At 47.9% G+C, this 14,227-nt stretch overlaps 1 protein-coding gene across 1 annotated transcript in view; it reads right to left on the bottom strand.

The window, feature by feature from the left end:
* cntnap2a (contactin associated protein 2a) overlaps window positions 1-14,227 on the bottom strand; it is a 2,445,269-nt gene that overhangs the window by 1,432,214 nt on the left and 998,828 nt on the right. Inside the window, exon 6 of the mRNA XM_038797786.1 lies at window positions 8,055-8,239. Within this exon, the coding sequence (XP_038653714.1) occupies window positions 8,055-8,239 (185 nt within the window). The remainder of the gene's footprint in view (window positions 1-8,054; window positions 8,240-14,227) is intronic.

Here is a 14,227-nt window from a genome sequence, read left to right on the forward strand (position 1 = left end):
AGGGGATCGCGGGGATCCCCCTATCCAGGGGACCTGGGGTAGTTCTCCCTATCGAGTGGATCTCTGGGGTGGGTCCTCCTGCCAGGGGGTCTCTGAAGGGGGGTCCTCCTACCTAAGGGGTCTCTGGGGTGTACCCTCCGTACCTGGGGAAAGAGGGGTAACCAAGAACATCTGTGGGTTAGGGGGGTGGGGCTGAATCGCGATGTGGGGAGGGGGGAGGATTTGCTTTACGATGCGGAGGGGATGGCCAGCCGCGGAACCTTGGCTCAAGCTGCCCGCTCAAAATGGTGGACGCTCTGGCATCGCTCGTATTCTCATCGCACATAAATCTGCATGGCATGGGTGTGATAGTCACCACTGTTGAATATATATCACATATGAGGTGTATTACGGTAAGGCTCCTGTACTACAGGTACGGGGGTAGATCCCTGCCTGCTGGCTCCGCCCAGTATAAATGCGGGTGCTCACCGAGTTGCAGCCATTTCGGCAGCAGCTGCGGGAGGTTACACATCTCTGCGTAATAAAGCCTCGATTACACTCTACTCGTGTCTCGTCGTAATTGATAGTGCAACTATTTATTAAGCAGAGATTTTACAATCTCTCAGCCAGACAACGCCAAGTCGGCCATCACCCATTGGCTAGCTTGCTTTGAAACCTACATCGGATCTGTGACAGCACCACCCTCAGAGGCACAGAAGCTCCAGATTCTATATACACGGCTGAGCTCCGATATCTTTCCCCTCATCTGGGACGCGCATACCTATGCTGAGTCCATGACGCTACTGAAAGAGAATTACACTCAGCAAACCAACAAAACCTACGCCAGGCACTTCCTGTCCACACGGCATCAACTCTCTGGTGAGTCCGTGGAAGATTTCTGGCGTGCCCTGCACGCCCTGGCGAGGGACTGCGATTGTCAGGCAGTTTCGGCCGTTGAACATTCCGAATTCCTAATTAGGGATGCTTTCGTTATGGGCATAGGGTCGGTGTACATCCGCAAGCGCCTCTTAGAAGGGGCTAGTCTCGACCTCGCGGCAACCATGAAATTCGCAATCTCACTAACGGTCGCCTCCCATAATGTACAAGCGTACGCCCCCCCGATCGCACGGCGCCCCCCTCCGGGACATCATGGACCCCACCAGCGAACACCCCATCGTGGACCCTAGCAAACCCCAAGCCTGCGCCACGTGACAGCCGACCAACACCGGGGGACCCAAGTGCTACTTCTGCGGACAGACAAAGCACCCCCGGCAGCGCTGCCAGGCGCGGAGCGCACTCTGCAAGGCCTGTGGGAATAAAGGACATTTCGCTGCTGTGTGCCAGGCCCGGTCGATCGCTGCTGTAACCAGACCCATTGTCCCTGCACCCCCCACGTGCGACATGTGGGCACCGCCATTTTCGCCCCCGCAACCCATGTGCGGCCCGTGGACACCGCCATCTTCCTCGCCTCAGATCACATGCGGTCCGTAGGTACCGCCATCTCTAATGCCACCCGCCACGTGCGCCCCATGGGCGCTGCCATCTTGCTTGCCTCAGGCCATGTGCACCCCGTGGGCGCAGCCATCTTGCTTGCCTCAGGCCTCGTGCGCCCCGTGGGCGCCGCCATATTCCCCTGCTCGTCAGGCACCTCATCGGGCCGCTCATCGCCTGCAACCGCCGCTGACCAGCCAAGGGTTATCAACACCAGCCACGCCTTGCCTCGATCACGATCGACCAGTCCCGACCGCACAACCTCGCGATAACGTCGAAGACAGAAAAGATCGATGAGCACAAGACATCATGCCTTCTTGACTCCGGGAGCACTGAGAGCTTCATCCACCCCGAAAGGTAAGGCGCTGCTCCCTCACAGTACACCCCATTAACCAGAGAATCTCCTTGGCCTCCGGATCGAACTCCGTTGCGATCCGGGGGTACTGCGCCGCCACCCTCACCATCCAGGGCTTAGAGTTCAGCGACTTCCGGCTCGACGTCCTCTCCAACCTCTGCGCTGCTTTGCTACTCGGCCTGGACTTCCAGTGCAACCTCCAAAGTCTAACCATGAAATCCGGCGGGCCCCTACCACCCCTTACTGTATGCGGCCTCACGACCCTTAAGGTCGACCCGCCTTCTCTGTTTGCAAACCTCACCCTGGATTGCAAACCCATCACCACCAGGAGCAGGCGGTACAGTGCCCAGGACAGGACCTTCATCAGGTCTGAGGTCCAGCGGCTGCTATGGGATGGCATTATCGAGGCCAGCAACAGTCCCTGGAGAGCCCAAGTTGTAGTTGTGAAAAACAGATGGTCATTGATTACAGTCAGACCATCAATCGGTACACGCAGCTCGACGCGTACCCCCTCCCACGCATATCTGATATGGTCAATCAGATTGCACAGTACCGGGTCTCCTCGACAGTGGACCTGAAATCTGCCCACCACCAGCTCCTCATTCGCAAGGTGGACCACCCATACACCGCGTTACCACTTCCTTAGGGTTCCCTTCGGCGTCACTGGCGGGGTCTCGGTCTTCCAACGGGAGGTTGACCGGTATGGACTGCGGGCCACCTTCCCGTACCTGGAAAACGTCACCATCTGCGGCCATGACCAGCAGGACCATGACGCTAACCTTTCCAAATTCCTCCACACTGCCAAACTCCTCAACCAAAAGTACAACAAGGAGAAGTGCGTTGTTGAGCACCAATTGCTTAGCCATCCTCGGCTATGTGGTGCAAAATGGAGTCCTAGGGCCTGACCCCTGGGGTTCTTCTCATCCTACGCCCAGTGGGTTCCTAACTATGCGGACAATGCCCACCCACTCATTTACTCCACCGTTTTCCCACTGATGGCCGAGGCTCACCAGCCCTTCAACCGTATCAAGGCTGACATCGCCAAGGCCATGATGCACGCGGTCGAGAGCGATGCACCAGACGTCGCTCTGGCCGCCACCCTCAACCAGGCAGGCAGGCCCATGGCATTCTTTTCGCGCACCCTCCATGCCTCCGAAATTCGACACTCCTCCGTAGAGAAGGAGGCCCAAGCCATCGTAGAAGCTGTGCGACATTGGGGGCATTAACTGGCCGCCAGGAGATTCACTCTCCTCACTGACCCACAGTGGGTTGCCTTGATGTTCAACAGCACACAGCGGGACGAAATCAAAAATGATAAAATCTTGAGGTGGAGGATCGAGCTCTCCAACTACAATTATGAGATTTTGTATAGCCCCAGTCAGCTCAACATCCCCCCCCATGCCCTGTCCCGAGGTACATGTGCCAGCGCACAAGTGGACTGACTCTAGGCTCTCCACTATAACCTCTGCCACCCAGGGGTCACCCAGATCTTTCACTTCTAAAGGCCCGCAACCTGCTCTACTCCATTGAGGAGGTCAGGGCTATCACTAGAGACTGCCAGGTCTGCGCGGAGTGCAAACCGCACTTCTACCGGCCAGACCGAGCGCACCTAGTGAAGGCCTCCCGCCCCTTTGAACGCCTCAGCATGGATTTCAAAGGGCCCCTCCCCTCCACCGACTGAAACATGTATTTCCTTAACATGGTCGACGAATCTTCGCTCTGTTCGGTTTTCCCACCTGCATCCACAGTGACCAGAGATCCTCATTCATAGGCTGAGTATAAATGTATGTGCTCCACGAGCTGCAGCTATTTCAGCAGCAGCTGCGGGAGGCTACATAGCTCTGCTTCATAAAGCCTCGATTAATCTCTACTCTCGTCTTGACTTAATTGATGGTGCATCAATGGGACACTGAATTGCTTCTTCCAATTCATCTCCAGCGGGAGAGCATTGGGCTGCATTCTCCGATTGCTGACGGTGAAATTGCGTTTGCCAATTGGCCGGAGAATCCGTTTTTATGGCAAAATCGGGGGAAGCGCCGTGTCTCGAATGCTCTGTCCCCTCCAAAATGGTGTCATCACTGAGTACGTTGCACACCGTTGGAATGGCCTCAGGACATCACCCCGGGGCCCTCCCCGATGCTCCACCCCCGATGTGCCGACTTCCCGGCGGTGTGGGGCGGGTGTGCTCACAGTTTTCAGGGTCCCTGTGTGGCGGATGCCGACTGTGTCCAGCGCCGTCACGGGGGGGGGGAGGGGGGGAGGGGGTTCTGCTGGCCGGAAGGGCTTCGGCGGGGTTTGGGGGGACTGGTAGGGGGTGTTCCGGTGGTGGTGAGGGAGTTACGGGGGGCGGCACTATCTGGCAGGCTGGGTCCGCGTGCGGCCAGCACCATGTTGTATGGCACGATCGCTGCAGGTCGCCGCTGTGCGCATGCACGGCCACGGATCTGGCAATTCTCCGTCCATGCAGGTAACGCCTTTACATGGTGCAGCTGCTTGCTCCCCCACCGGGCGAAGCATTAGTGTGGGGGTGCCGCCGACTTTTTGGTCGTAAGACTGGACACATGCGGACATAACCTCAAAATCGGAGTCTAGTCCATAGTCTCCCAAATGGAGAATCACAGCTTATGTTTTACAAATTTGATTCAATTTTTGAGGAGGTGACTAGCTTTGTAGGTGAGGGTGATGTGTTAGATGTAGTCTCCATAGCCTTGTGTAAGGTCCTACATGGGAGGCTGATGAAGAAGTTAAGAGCCCATGGGATCTACGCTCCGTGATAGGAGGCAGAGGGTGATGGTTAAAGGTTGTTTTTGTGACTGGAAGCCTGTGTCCAGTGGTGTTCTGCAGGGATCAGTGCTGGGTCCCATATTGTCTGTAGTATACATTAATGACCTGGATGTGAATGTAGCTGGTATAAAAAGTAAATTGGTAGGTGACACAAAACTTTGTGGTGAGGTAAATAGTGAGGAGCAAGGCCTTAAATTACAGGATGATATAGAGTCTGGTTAGGTGAACAAATAGGAGGTAAATGGAATTTAACCATTAAAAGTGTGAGGTAATGCATTTTGGGAGGACTAACAAGGCAAGGGAATATACAACGAATGGTCAGACCCGAGGAAGCACAGAGGATCAAAGGGACCTTGGTGGGCATGTCCAAAGATCTCTGAAGACAGCAGGATAGGTCGATAGGTAGTTATGAAGGCCAATGGGATTCTTGCCTTTGTTAATCGATGCATTGAATATAAGAGCAGGGAGGTTATGGGGAAGTTGTATGAACTGCTGGCTAGGCCCCAGATGGAGTACGGTGTGCAGTTCACCACATTATAAAAAGGAAGTGATTGCACTGGAGGAGGTGCAGAGGAGATTCACCAGGATGTTGCCTGGGCAGGATCGTTTCAGCTGTCAAGATAGACTGGATAGGCTGGGGTTGTTTTTCCTGGAGCAGAGAAGGCTGAGGTGGAACCTGATTGAGGTGTATAAAATTATGAGGGATATAAATAGCATGGGTAAGATGGTACTTTTCCCCTTAGTGGAAGCATGGTGGTTAGCATAAATGCTTCACAGCTCCAGGGTCCCAGGTTCGATTCCCGGCTGGGTCACTGTCTGTGTGGAGTCTGCACGTCCTCCCCCTGTGTGCGTGGGTTTCCTCCGGGTGCTCCGGTTTCCTCCCACAGTCCAAAGATGTGCGGGTTAGGTGGATTGGCCATGCTAAATTGCCCGTAGTGTCCTAATAAAAGTAAGGTTAAGGGGGGGGTTGTTGGGTTACGGGTATAGGGTGGATACGTGGGTTTAAGTAGGGTGATCATGGCTCGGCACAACATTGAGGGCCGAAGGGCCTGTTCTGTGCTGTACTGTTCTATGTTCTATGGAGGGGTCAATAACCAGGGTGCATACATTTACGGTCATGGGCAGGAGGTTTTGGGGGATGTGAGAAAACATTTTTACTCAGAGGGTGGTGGGACCAAGAACTCACTGCCTGCAAAGGTGGTAGAGGCATTTCAGAAGCATTTAGATACGCACTTGAAATGCCATTGCATACAAGGCTACAGACCAAATGCTGGAAAATGGGATTAGAATATTTAGGCCCTTGATGGTCGACAGGCATGCAATGGGCCAAAGGACATCTTTCCACGCTGTAAAACTCTATGACTCAATGACTTCGGCCCAATCCCCCCACCCTATCCCCGTAACCCAACTAACCTTTGGACACTAAGGGGCAATTTAGCATGTCAATCCATCTAACCTGCACATCTTAATACATAATGCATTAGTTTGGAACTAAAATGCAAATATGAATTATCTGACCATGCACTTTGAGGTCTGATTGTTGCAACCACCCGAGATCAATTATTGGCCAAATTTATCAAAGAACATGGAGTCCTCACGTTAAGTAGAAAATATTTTGATTGCAGGGAAGTTTGTTTGCATTAACTCTGTCATTTTATTCCTTTTAAAAAGTATTAAATAGATCAAGCCAAAGGATTAAGATTTTTAAAAATCTGTAAATGTTGTGAAAATAAAATTGATAACTCAAGCTTTTAGAAATGCTTCATAGTTCACTGAGAATCGGTGCACTTCTGATGAAAGAGAGGTGGCTGAAGAAATAGCGGAAGCGTTGGTTGAGATCTTTCAAAAATCACTGGAGTCAGGGAAAGTCCCGGACGATTGGAAGATCGCTGTTGTAACCCCCTTGTTCAAGAAAGGATCAAGACAAAAGATGGAAAATTATAGGCCAATTAGCCTAACCTCGGTTGTTGGTAAAATTCTAGAATCGATCGTTAAGGATGAGATTTCTAAATTCTTGGAAGAGCAGGGTCGGATTAGAACAAGTCAACATGGATTTAGTAAGGGGAGGTCGTGCCTGACGAACCTGTTAGAATTCTTTGAGGAGGTGACAAGTAGGTTAGACCAGGGAAACCCAGTGGATGTGGTCTATCTGGATTTCCAAAAGGCCTTTGATAAGGTGCCACACAGGAGGCTGCTGAGTAAGGTGAGGGCCCATGGTGTTCGAGGTGAGCTACTGGCATGGGTTGAGGATTGGCTGTCTGACAGAAGGCAGAGAGTTGGGATAAAAGGTTCTTTTTCGGAATGGCAACCGGTGACCAGCGGTGTCCCACAGGGTTCAGTGTTGGGGCCACAGCTGTTCACCATATATATTAATGATCTGGATGAAGGGACTGGGGGCATTCTAGCGAAGTTTGCCGATGATACGAAGTTAGGTGGTCAGGCAGGTAGTGCTGAGGAAGTAGGGAGGCTGCAGAAGGATCTAGACAGTTTGGGAGAGTGGTGCAGGAAATGGCTGATGCAATTCAACGTGAGAAAATGTGAGGTCTTGCACTTTGGAAAAAAGAATCCAAGCATAGACTACTTTCTAAACGGTGAGAAAATTCATAATGCCAAAGTACAAAGGGATCTGGGAGTGCTAGTCGAGGATTCCCTAAAGGTAAACATGCAGGTTGAATCTGTGATTAAGAAAGCGAATGCAATGTTGTCATTTATCTCAAGAGGGTTGGAATATAAAAGCAGCGATGTGCTACTGAGCCCTTATAAGGCTCTGGTTAGGCCCCATTTGGAGTACTGTGTCCAGTTTTGGGCCCCACATCTCAGGAAGGACATACTGGCACTGGAGCGTGTCCAGCGGAGATTCACACGGATGATCCCTGGAATGGCGGGTCTAACATATGATGAACGGCTGAGGATCCTGGGATTGTATTCATTGGAGTTGAGAAGGTTAAGGGGAGATCTAATAGAAACTTACAAGATAATACATGGCTTAGAAAGGGTGGACGCAAAGAAACTGTTTCCGTTAGGCGAGTAGACGAGGACCCGTGGGCACAGCCTTAGAATTAGAGGGGGTAAATTCAGAACAGAAATGCGGAGACATTTCTTCAGCCAGAGAGTGGTGGGCCTGTGGAATTCATTGCCGCGGAGTGCAGTGGAGGCCGGGACGCTAAATGGCTTCAAGGCAGAGATAGATAAATTCTTGATGTCGCGAGGAATTAAGGGCTACGGGGAGGATGCTGGTAGGTGGAGTTGAAATGCCCATCAGCCATGATTGAATGGCGGAGTGGACTCGATGGGCCGAATGGCCTTACTTCCACTCCTATGTCTTATGGTCTTATGGAAAGTTTATACCCAACATATTAACGTATTTCCCATTTTCAGGCACTGACTGGTATGTTGTATATTTACAGAACTTTCTATTTTTATTTAAAACCCAATGATCATTTACCTCATAGTCAAGATCCAAGTGGTCAAATTCACCATTGGTCCTGAAATGCTGTGTCTCTCGGTCCAGTGTAAAATTGATATTGCGTCCATAGCGCTCAATGATCACAGAGTGCCAGTGATGGTCATCTAGGAGGCTGCCAGTTGTAACTGAGGTGTCACCATTGATAGAACTGTGCTGATTACTACCTGGAGATCAATATCAAAAGTTTGTCAGTGACAGTTCCTACGTTGAAATGGAAAATAGAAAGGTCACAGAATGAGACGAGCCATTAAATTAGAAACTGCAATGAACCATAAGTATTATATTATCCGCAATACTAAACATTAAATAGTAAATATTACTGTGACAATATAATTAAAGACTAACAGCATAAATATCTGACGAATAAACCAAAGTTTTTCAGCAAAATGGAGTTTGCAAAAATGCAATCCTTTTTTCAGTATATGAATAGCTTTAAACAAAGTTTAACGGCATGTGGAAGTTCTGATGGGGGCACCAATTTTTACAATAGCACAGTGTAAATGTGCCCTTCACCTTTGCACACACTTCTGTGAACATTAAAGATTGAACAAAATTAATTTGGGTGCAACATTTAAAACATTACACATTTCCTCATTGTGACAAAGTTGGATATAACAGCAAATGATTCCTCAAATTTCCAGCCAGAAGCTATCCTCTGATGTTAAAGCATTTCCCAGAAAGGTTAGTACACATAGATGCCTTTGTTTCCTAAAAGCCATGCCCACAGTGTTTCACCTTGTTCTAAAATTGCAGATAATGTGGATGACTGTACTGAAAGGGCGTTGTGGCTTCTTTTTGTGCGATAATCATTGATTTCCATATTGTTATCACAATGGTTACCATCTGAAACATAGAAAATAGAAGGAGGAGGCCATTCGACCCTTTGGTCTGCTTTGCCATTCAGTATGATCATGGCTGATCATCCAACTCAGTTACCTGTTCCTGCTATCCCCTCATATCCTTTGATTCCTTTAGCCCCAAGAGCAATATCTAACTCTTTTTGAAAACATACAATGTTTTAGCCTCAACTTCTTTCTGTGATAGTGAATTCCATAGGCTTATCACTCTCTGGGTGAAGAAATTTCTTCTCATCTCAGTCATAAATGATTTTCCCAGTATCCTTAAGACTGTGACCCTGGCTTTGGACTCCTCCCCCATTGGGAGCATCCTTTCTGTATCCATCCTGCCTCAGCTTGTTAGAATTTTATAGGTTTCTATGAGAACCAACAAATATAATCCTAACTGAATTGTGAAGATATTTGCTGGTCGTGAAACTGATTGCCCCCATGCCATCAAATGAAAGCTCTGCCCTTTTCATAGTGAGTGGTATCAAAGTATTATCACCACCACATATGACCTGGGAATTTTCAGCTTCTGCGCTTGCCGGTCCACAATATTCCAGTGTTCATGGAAATCATGGAAGAAAAGATACTCACCATTGAGCACAGAAATGAAACTTCAGCTATGTGATTTGACACTTTCTTGGAACCTATATGCATAGCAGACTGAATGCACCAGCTTCAGGTGTCTCCATGTGTAAGGTGCATAATATGGTGAATTCTTCCCCAGTTCAGATTTCTGAGGTGGAGCTCATTTTTCCAAGCGGTGCATATCTGTCACGTCGCCTTATTTTTTTTTTACAGCCCTTAAAATCCACTATCACAAAACAGAGCATCTTGTGAATCAGGCAAGCAAATTGCTTTTGGCTCCTGAATTGCACAATCAGCTCTCATACATTGAGAAAGTGTGCTAAAGTGGTTCATAACCATTTTACAATGTAATGCTTGTTGACTGAGAAGCAATGTTTCTCTACTCTCTTGTTACTAGTCCCTGTGCATCACAATCTTTTGGATTCTATTTTATCAGTACTGTCATTGCCAGTGTTTCTCTCTTTACCCCCGAATGCGCAGGTATATTTATATTGAGGGCAAGCAGGGAAAAAGCAGGGCCCATTAGGGACCAAAGTAGCTACCTTTGTGTGGAGCCAAAAGGGGTAGGTGAGGTATTAAATTAATATTTTGCATTTGTGTTCACTATGTAAAAGGATAATGTAGGTTTAGGACAGTAAAAAGTCTTACAACACCAGGTTAAAAGTCCAACAGATTTGTTTGGAATCACTAGCTTTCAGAGAACAGCTCCTTCATCAGGTGAGTTCCACAAACACATAGATAGATAAAGTCAATGATGCAAGATGATACTTTGAATGCGAGTCTTTGCAGGTAATTAAGTCTTTACAGGTCCAGATGGTGTGACTGGAGAGGGATAATCAAAGGTTAAAGAGGTGTGAATTGTCTCAAGCCAACACACTTGGTAGGATTTCACAAGCCCAGACCAGATGGCGGTGGGTAAATGTAGTGAGACATGAATCCAAGGTCCTGGTTGAGGCCGTACTCATGCATGCGGGACTTGGCTATCAGTTTCTGCTCGGCGATTATGCGTTTTTGCGCATCCTGAAGGCCGCCTTGGAGAACGCTTACCCGAAGATCAGAAGCTGAATGCCCTTGACTGCTGAAGTGTTTCCCGACTGTAAGTGAACATTCTTCGACATTCACCCCCCACCATCAGTCCTAGCCTGCTGTGTGGCAAGGGAGGAGATTACAGGGACTCGGACGTTAATTTTAAAATCCTCTCGGACAATAGTCGAGTTGCGAGAGAACTGCAGGACATCTAAATGTAGTACTATTATTCAAGAAGGGAAGTAGGGAAAAAACAGGCCAGTGAGCAGTCGGGAAATTATTGGAAAAAAATCTGAGTCATAGAGTTACTCTCCACTTGGAGATATATGCAAGGTTTAATCAAGGGTAGTCAGCATGGCTTTGTCAGGGGAAATCATGTCTGGCAAATTTGATTCAATTTTACGAGGAGGTGATTAGGTGCATAAATGTAGCACAGTTGATTTAGTTTCCAGGGGGGCAATTTTCCGGCTGTGTTGCACCTGGCGCAAATCCACTACGTCAGGAAAATTGCAGGACTGACCTAAAACAGGATTTGCTCCAGGCGTGACGTTCCCGGGCCCTCCCAGCAGGCATAATCAGGTCCAAGGGTGTGAACCCAATTACCATTCATTTCAACATATTTGAATATTCAAAATCTTCCAGGAATGAGTTCTGTTCCCACCCACAGGCATGATGTCACATCAACGGGAATCACGACTGATCTCTGAAAATGAAAATGGAGGCCAGATATGATGACCACTTTGTGAGAGCTCGGAGGCCATTGTAGCTCCCAGGTGACTGGGGACATAGCAGGACAGTGCTCTGACACAGACCCTTGCCACCCTGGCAGTGCCATCAATGACCCATGTATCTCGATGTATGTGGGGTGGGGAGGGGTGATCTCCAATATTCCTTGAGCTTGCGTTGAAAATGGCAGCCCGATCCCTGTGAAGCTGAGCTTGCTGTTACGTTTAGGCTCTGCCCCTCACAATCACGGTCCAAAACATACTCCCGTGTACACTAATGATCTCGATGTGAACATGCTGGTATGATCAGTAAGTTTGCAGTTGACGTGAAAATTGGTGTGATAAATAGAGAAGAGATTAAGGATGTCATAGACCTGCTGGTCAAATGGTCAGTGGCAATGGCAAAACAATACTAAAAAGTGTGAGGTGATGCATTTTGGGAGGACTACCAAGATACACACAATGAGCGCTAGGACATTAGATAGTACAGAGGCCCAGAGGGACTTTGAGGTGCATATCCAAAGGTCCCTGAAGGTAGCAGGACAAATAGATAAGGTGGTTATGAAGGCATATTGGATACTTGCCCTTATTTACCTAACTTGCACCAAATCGCATTCACCCATCACCCCTGACCTAAATTGACCTCTTGTGAAGCAATATCTCCATTTTAGCGTTCTTATTCCTGTTTTTAAGTCCTCCTATGACATCACCATTCTCTCTTTGTGTAATCTCAGGCAACCCTACAAACCTTCAAAGTATCTGCGCTCCTCCAATTCTGACTGCATGATTTCAAATATTCCACCATTTGGGGCTTATGCCTTCAGCTGTCAAAGCCCTAAGCTCTGAAATTCTACCCTAAATCTCTCTACCTCTCTTTTCTCGTTTTAATTGCCTCCTTTACATTTGCAATTGTTAATTAAGTTTTTGCTGTGATACCTCCTTATGTACTGTGTCAATATTCTTCTGATAACACTCGTATGAAGTGCTATGGAATGTGTTACTACATTAAAAGTGCTATATAAATAAATAATGTTGTTGAATTTGTTTTCTCCTGCTTTTCTTGATTTATGAACCTTAGCCCCGAAACAATACATATTTTTGAACAAATCCTCTGATCGAGAATAGATTATGCTCTTGAAATTGCTCCCAAGTGTCTACAATTATTCAGAACTGAACAGCATTAAGTACTATGATCAGGTTTTGTGCAAACAGCTGTAACCGATACAAACAATACACAGTCAGTCTATACTCCTCTGAGACCAGTCACTGCAATTGTACCAAAACAATCTACACTTGATCATCAGGAATTCCCACTTCCAGCATCATAATGTGGTTGGCCTTCCAAACCTGAGCTTCCAGCAAGGAGATTTGTGGCCTGGAGCACATCAGGAAAGTGTACACACAATTCACACAATTTTCCATTCATAAAATAAATTGATATGGAAATTTTAATCCACTAATATTGTTCGTCCTCCATTTGACAGTAACTTTACTATCATACCATCTATTTGATCGTTTTATAAATGTTGATATTGTTGTGACACCCTGGGAAAGCACAGCATTTTGGACCAATTCATTGGCCACCAGATGAATCAATCTAAAATAAGTCATCATTGATGTCGGTCAGTTTGCAATCACCAGTCTAAAACAGCACAGTCTTCTGGATCCTTCTGTTTGAATTAAAGGGACAGGCTGCTTTACCTTAAAGTCACAGGTCCATTGAATTTCATGGATCAAAAATATAACAGCAAGAATAAAAGGAGAAATAAGGTGATAAACAGGGAATAAGCAAGAACAAACGGAAGAACCATTACAATATGAACTCTTCTTCAATCACTAAGCACAGTTATCCATTCTAGAGCCCCATAACAGGTGGGATCAGGCAACATGTCTAGTTCCCGACACCAAACTACTGGATTTAGCTCAGATGCGTTCAACTAGTCACCCTTTTGGAAGAGGTAAGTTTACAATTTTAAAAATACACGACTCCATGCTGTTATTTTACAATTTGCCAGCTTCCCATCTCCCATGACCTTCAGGTGGGCTCTGCGGTGGGGGGGGGGGGGGGGGGGGGGGGGGGGGGCGTGGTGTGAGCTCTGGCTGCTTGCCCTACAGGAATATTAACAGTTGGAGGGGTGTTAAGTGGCTTGAAGTGAAACTTCTTCCCCCGTCTGAGGAGGAAGTCACACATCAGAGAGCTGCTGACCGATCAAACAGTCAAACGGCCAGTAGCTTTCTGGTCCCAGCAGCACCACTGGGGGTGGTGGATATTGCTGGGGTTGTATCCAGATAGAACGGTGATTGTCATTGGAGCTGGACACTAAGTTAAGTGGGGAGGTATTGCTAGTGCCTGGCTGGCAGGCTCTGGTAGTGGGCATGAGGGTAGGGTTGGTGGGGAACAGGATGGATGGGGTTGACATGTTGATGGGGAAGACCTTGAGGTGCCTCTGATGATCCTAGGCAGCCTTTAAAGGAGATAAACGCCCTTGTCCACCAGCAGCCCAAGCAGTGAAATCCGTGTGAAACATTACAGCAAGGATGGGAAGAGCCCTTAAGTGGCCATTAACTCCAAACTTAAGGGCCTCAATTGGCCTACAGGTTGGCAATACCTCCCGACCATGTGCAAAATTGTGACGAGTCAGTGGCAGGTAGGCAAGTGGCAGGACCAGTGCCACCTGACTGCCACCCAGCCCATAGTGGAGTGTAAAATTCACCTCCATAATACAAATTTTTAAAAATTTGACAGTGTGTGCAGGTGTTTCCTGAAACCTGCCATTGAAGCCAAGGTGACTATGCAAAGCAAATTCATGGGATTAATTGAAAATCAGGCTAATAATGTCATCAATACTCAGTACTCACAGTTGACTTTCTACCTGCCTCTTGTTCATAGCACCTGTGATGTGATTTCTGCACGATGAACACCTTGAGACTCTGGTCAGTACAAGTGACAGCCTTGGTTGCCTGAATGTCA

The sequence above is a fragment of the Scyliorhinus canicula genome, chromosome 5 (genome assembly GCF_902713615.1).
Source record: "Scyliorhinus canicula chromosome 5, sScyCan1.1, whole genome shotgun sequence".
Taxonomy (NCBI): Eukaryota; Metazoa; Chordata; class Chondrichthyes; order Carcharhiniformes; family Scyliorhinidae; genus Scyliorhinus; species Scyliorhinus canicula.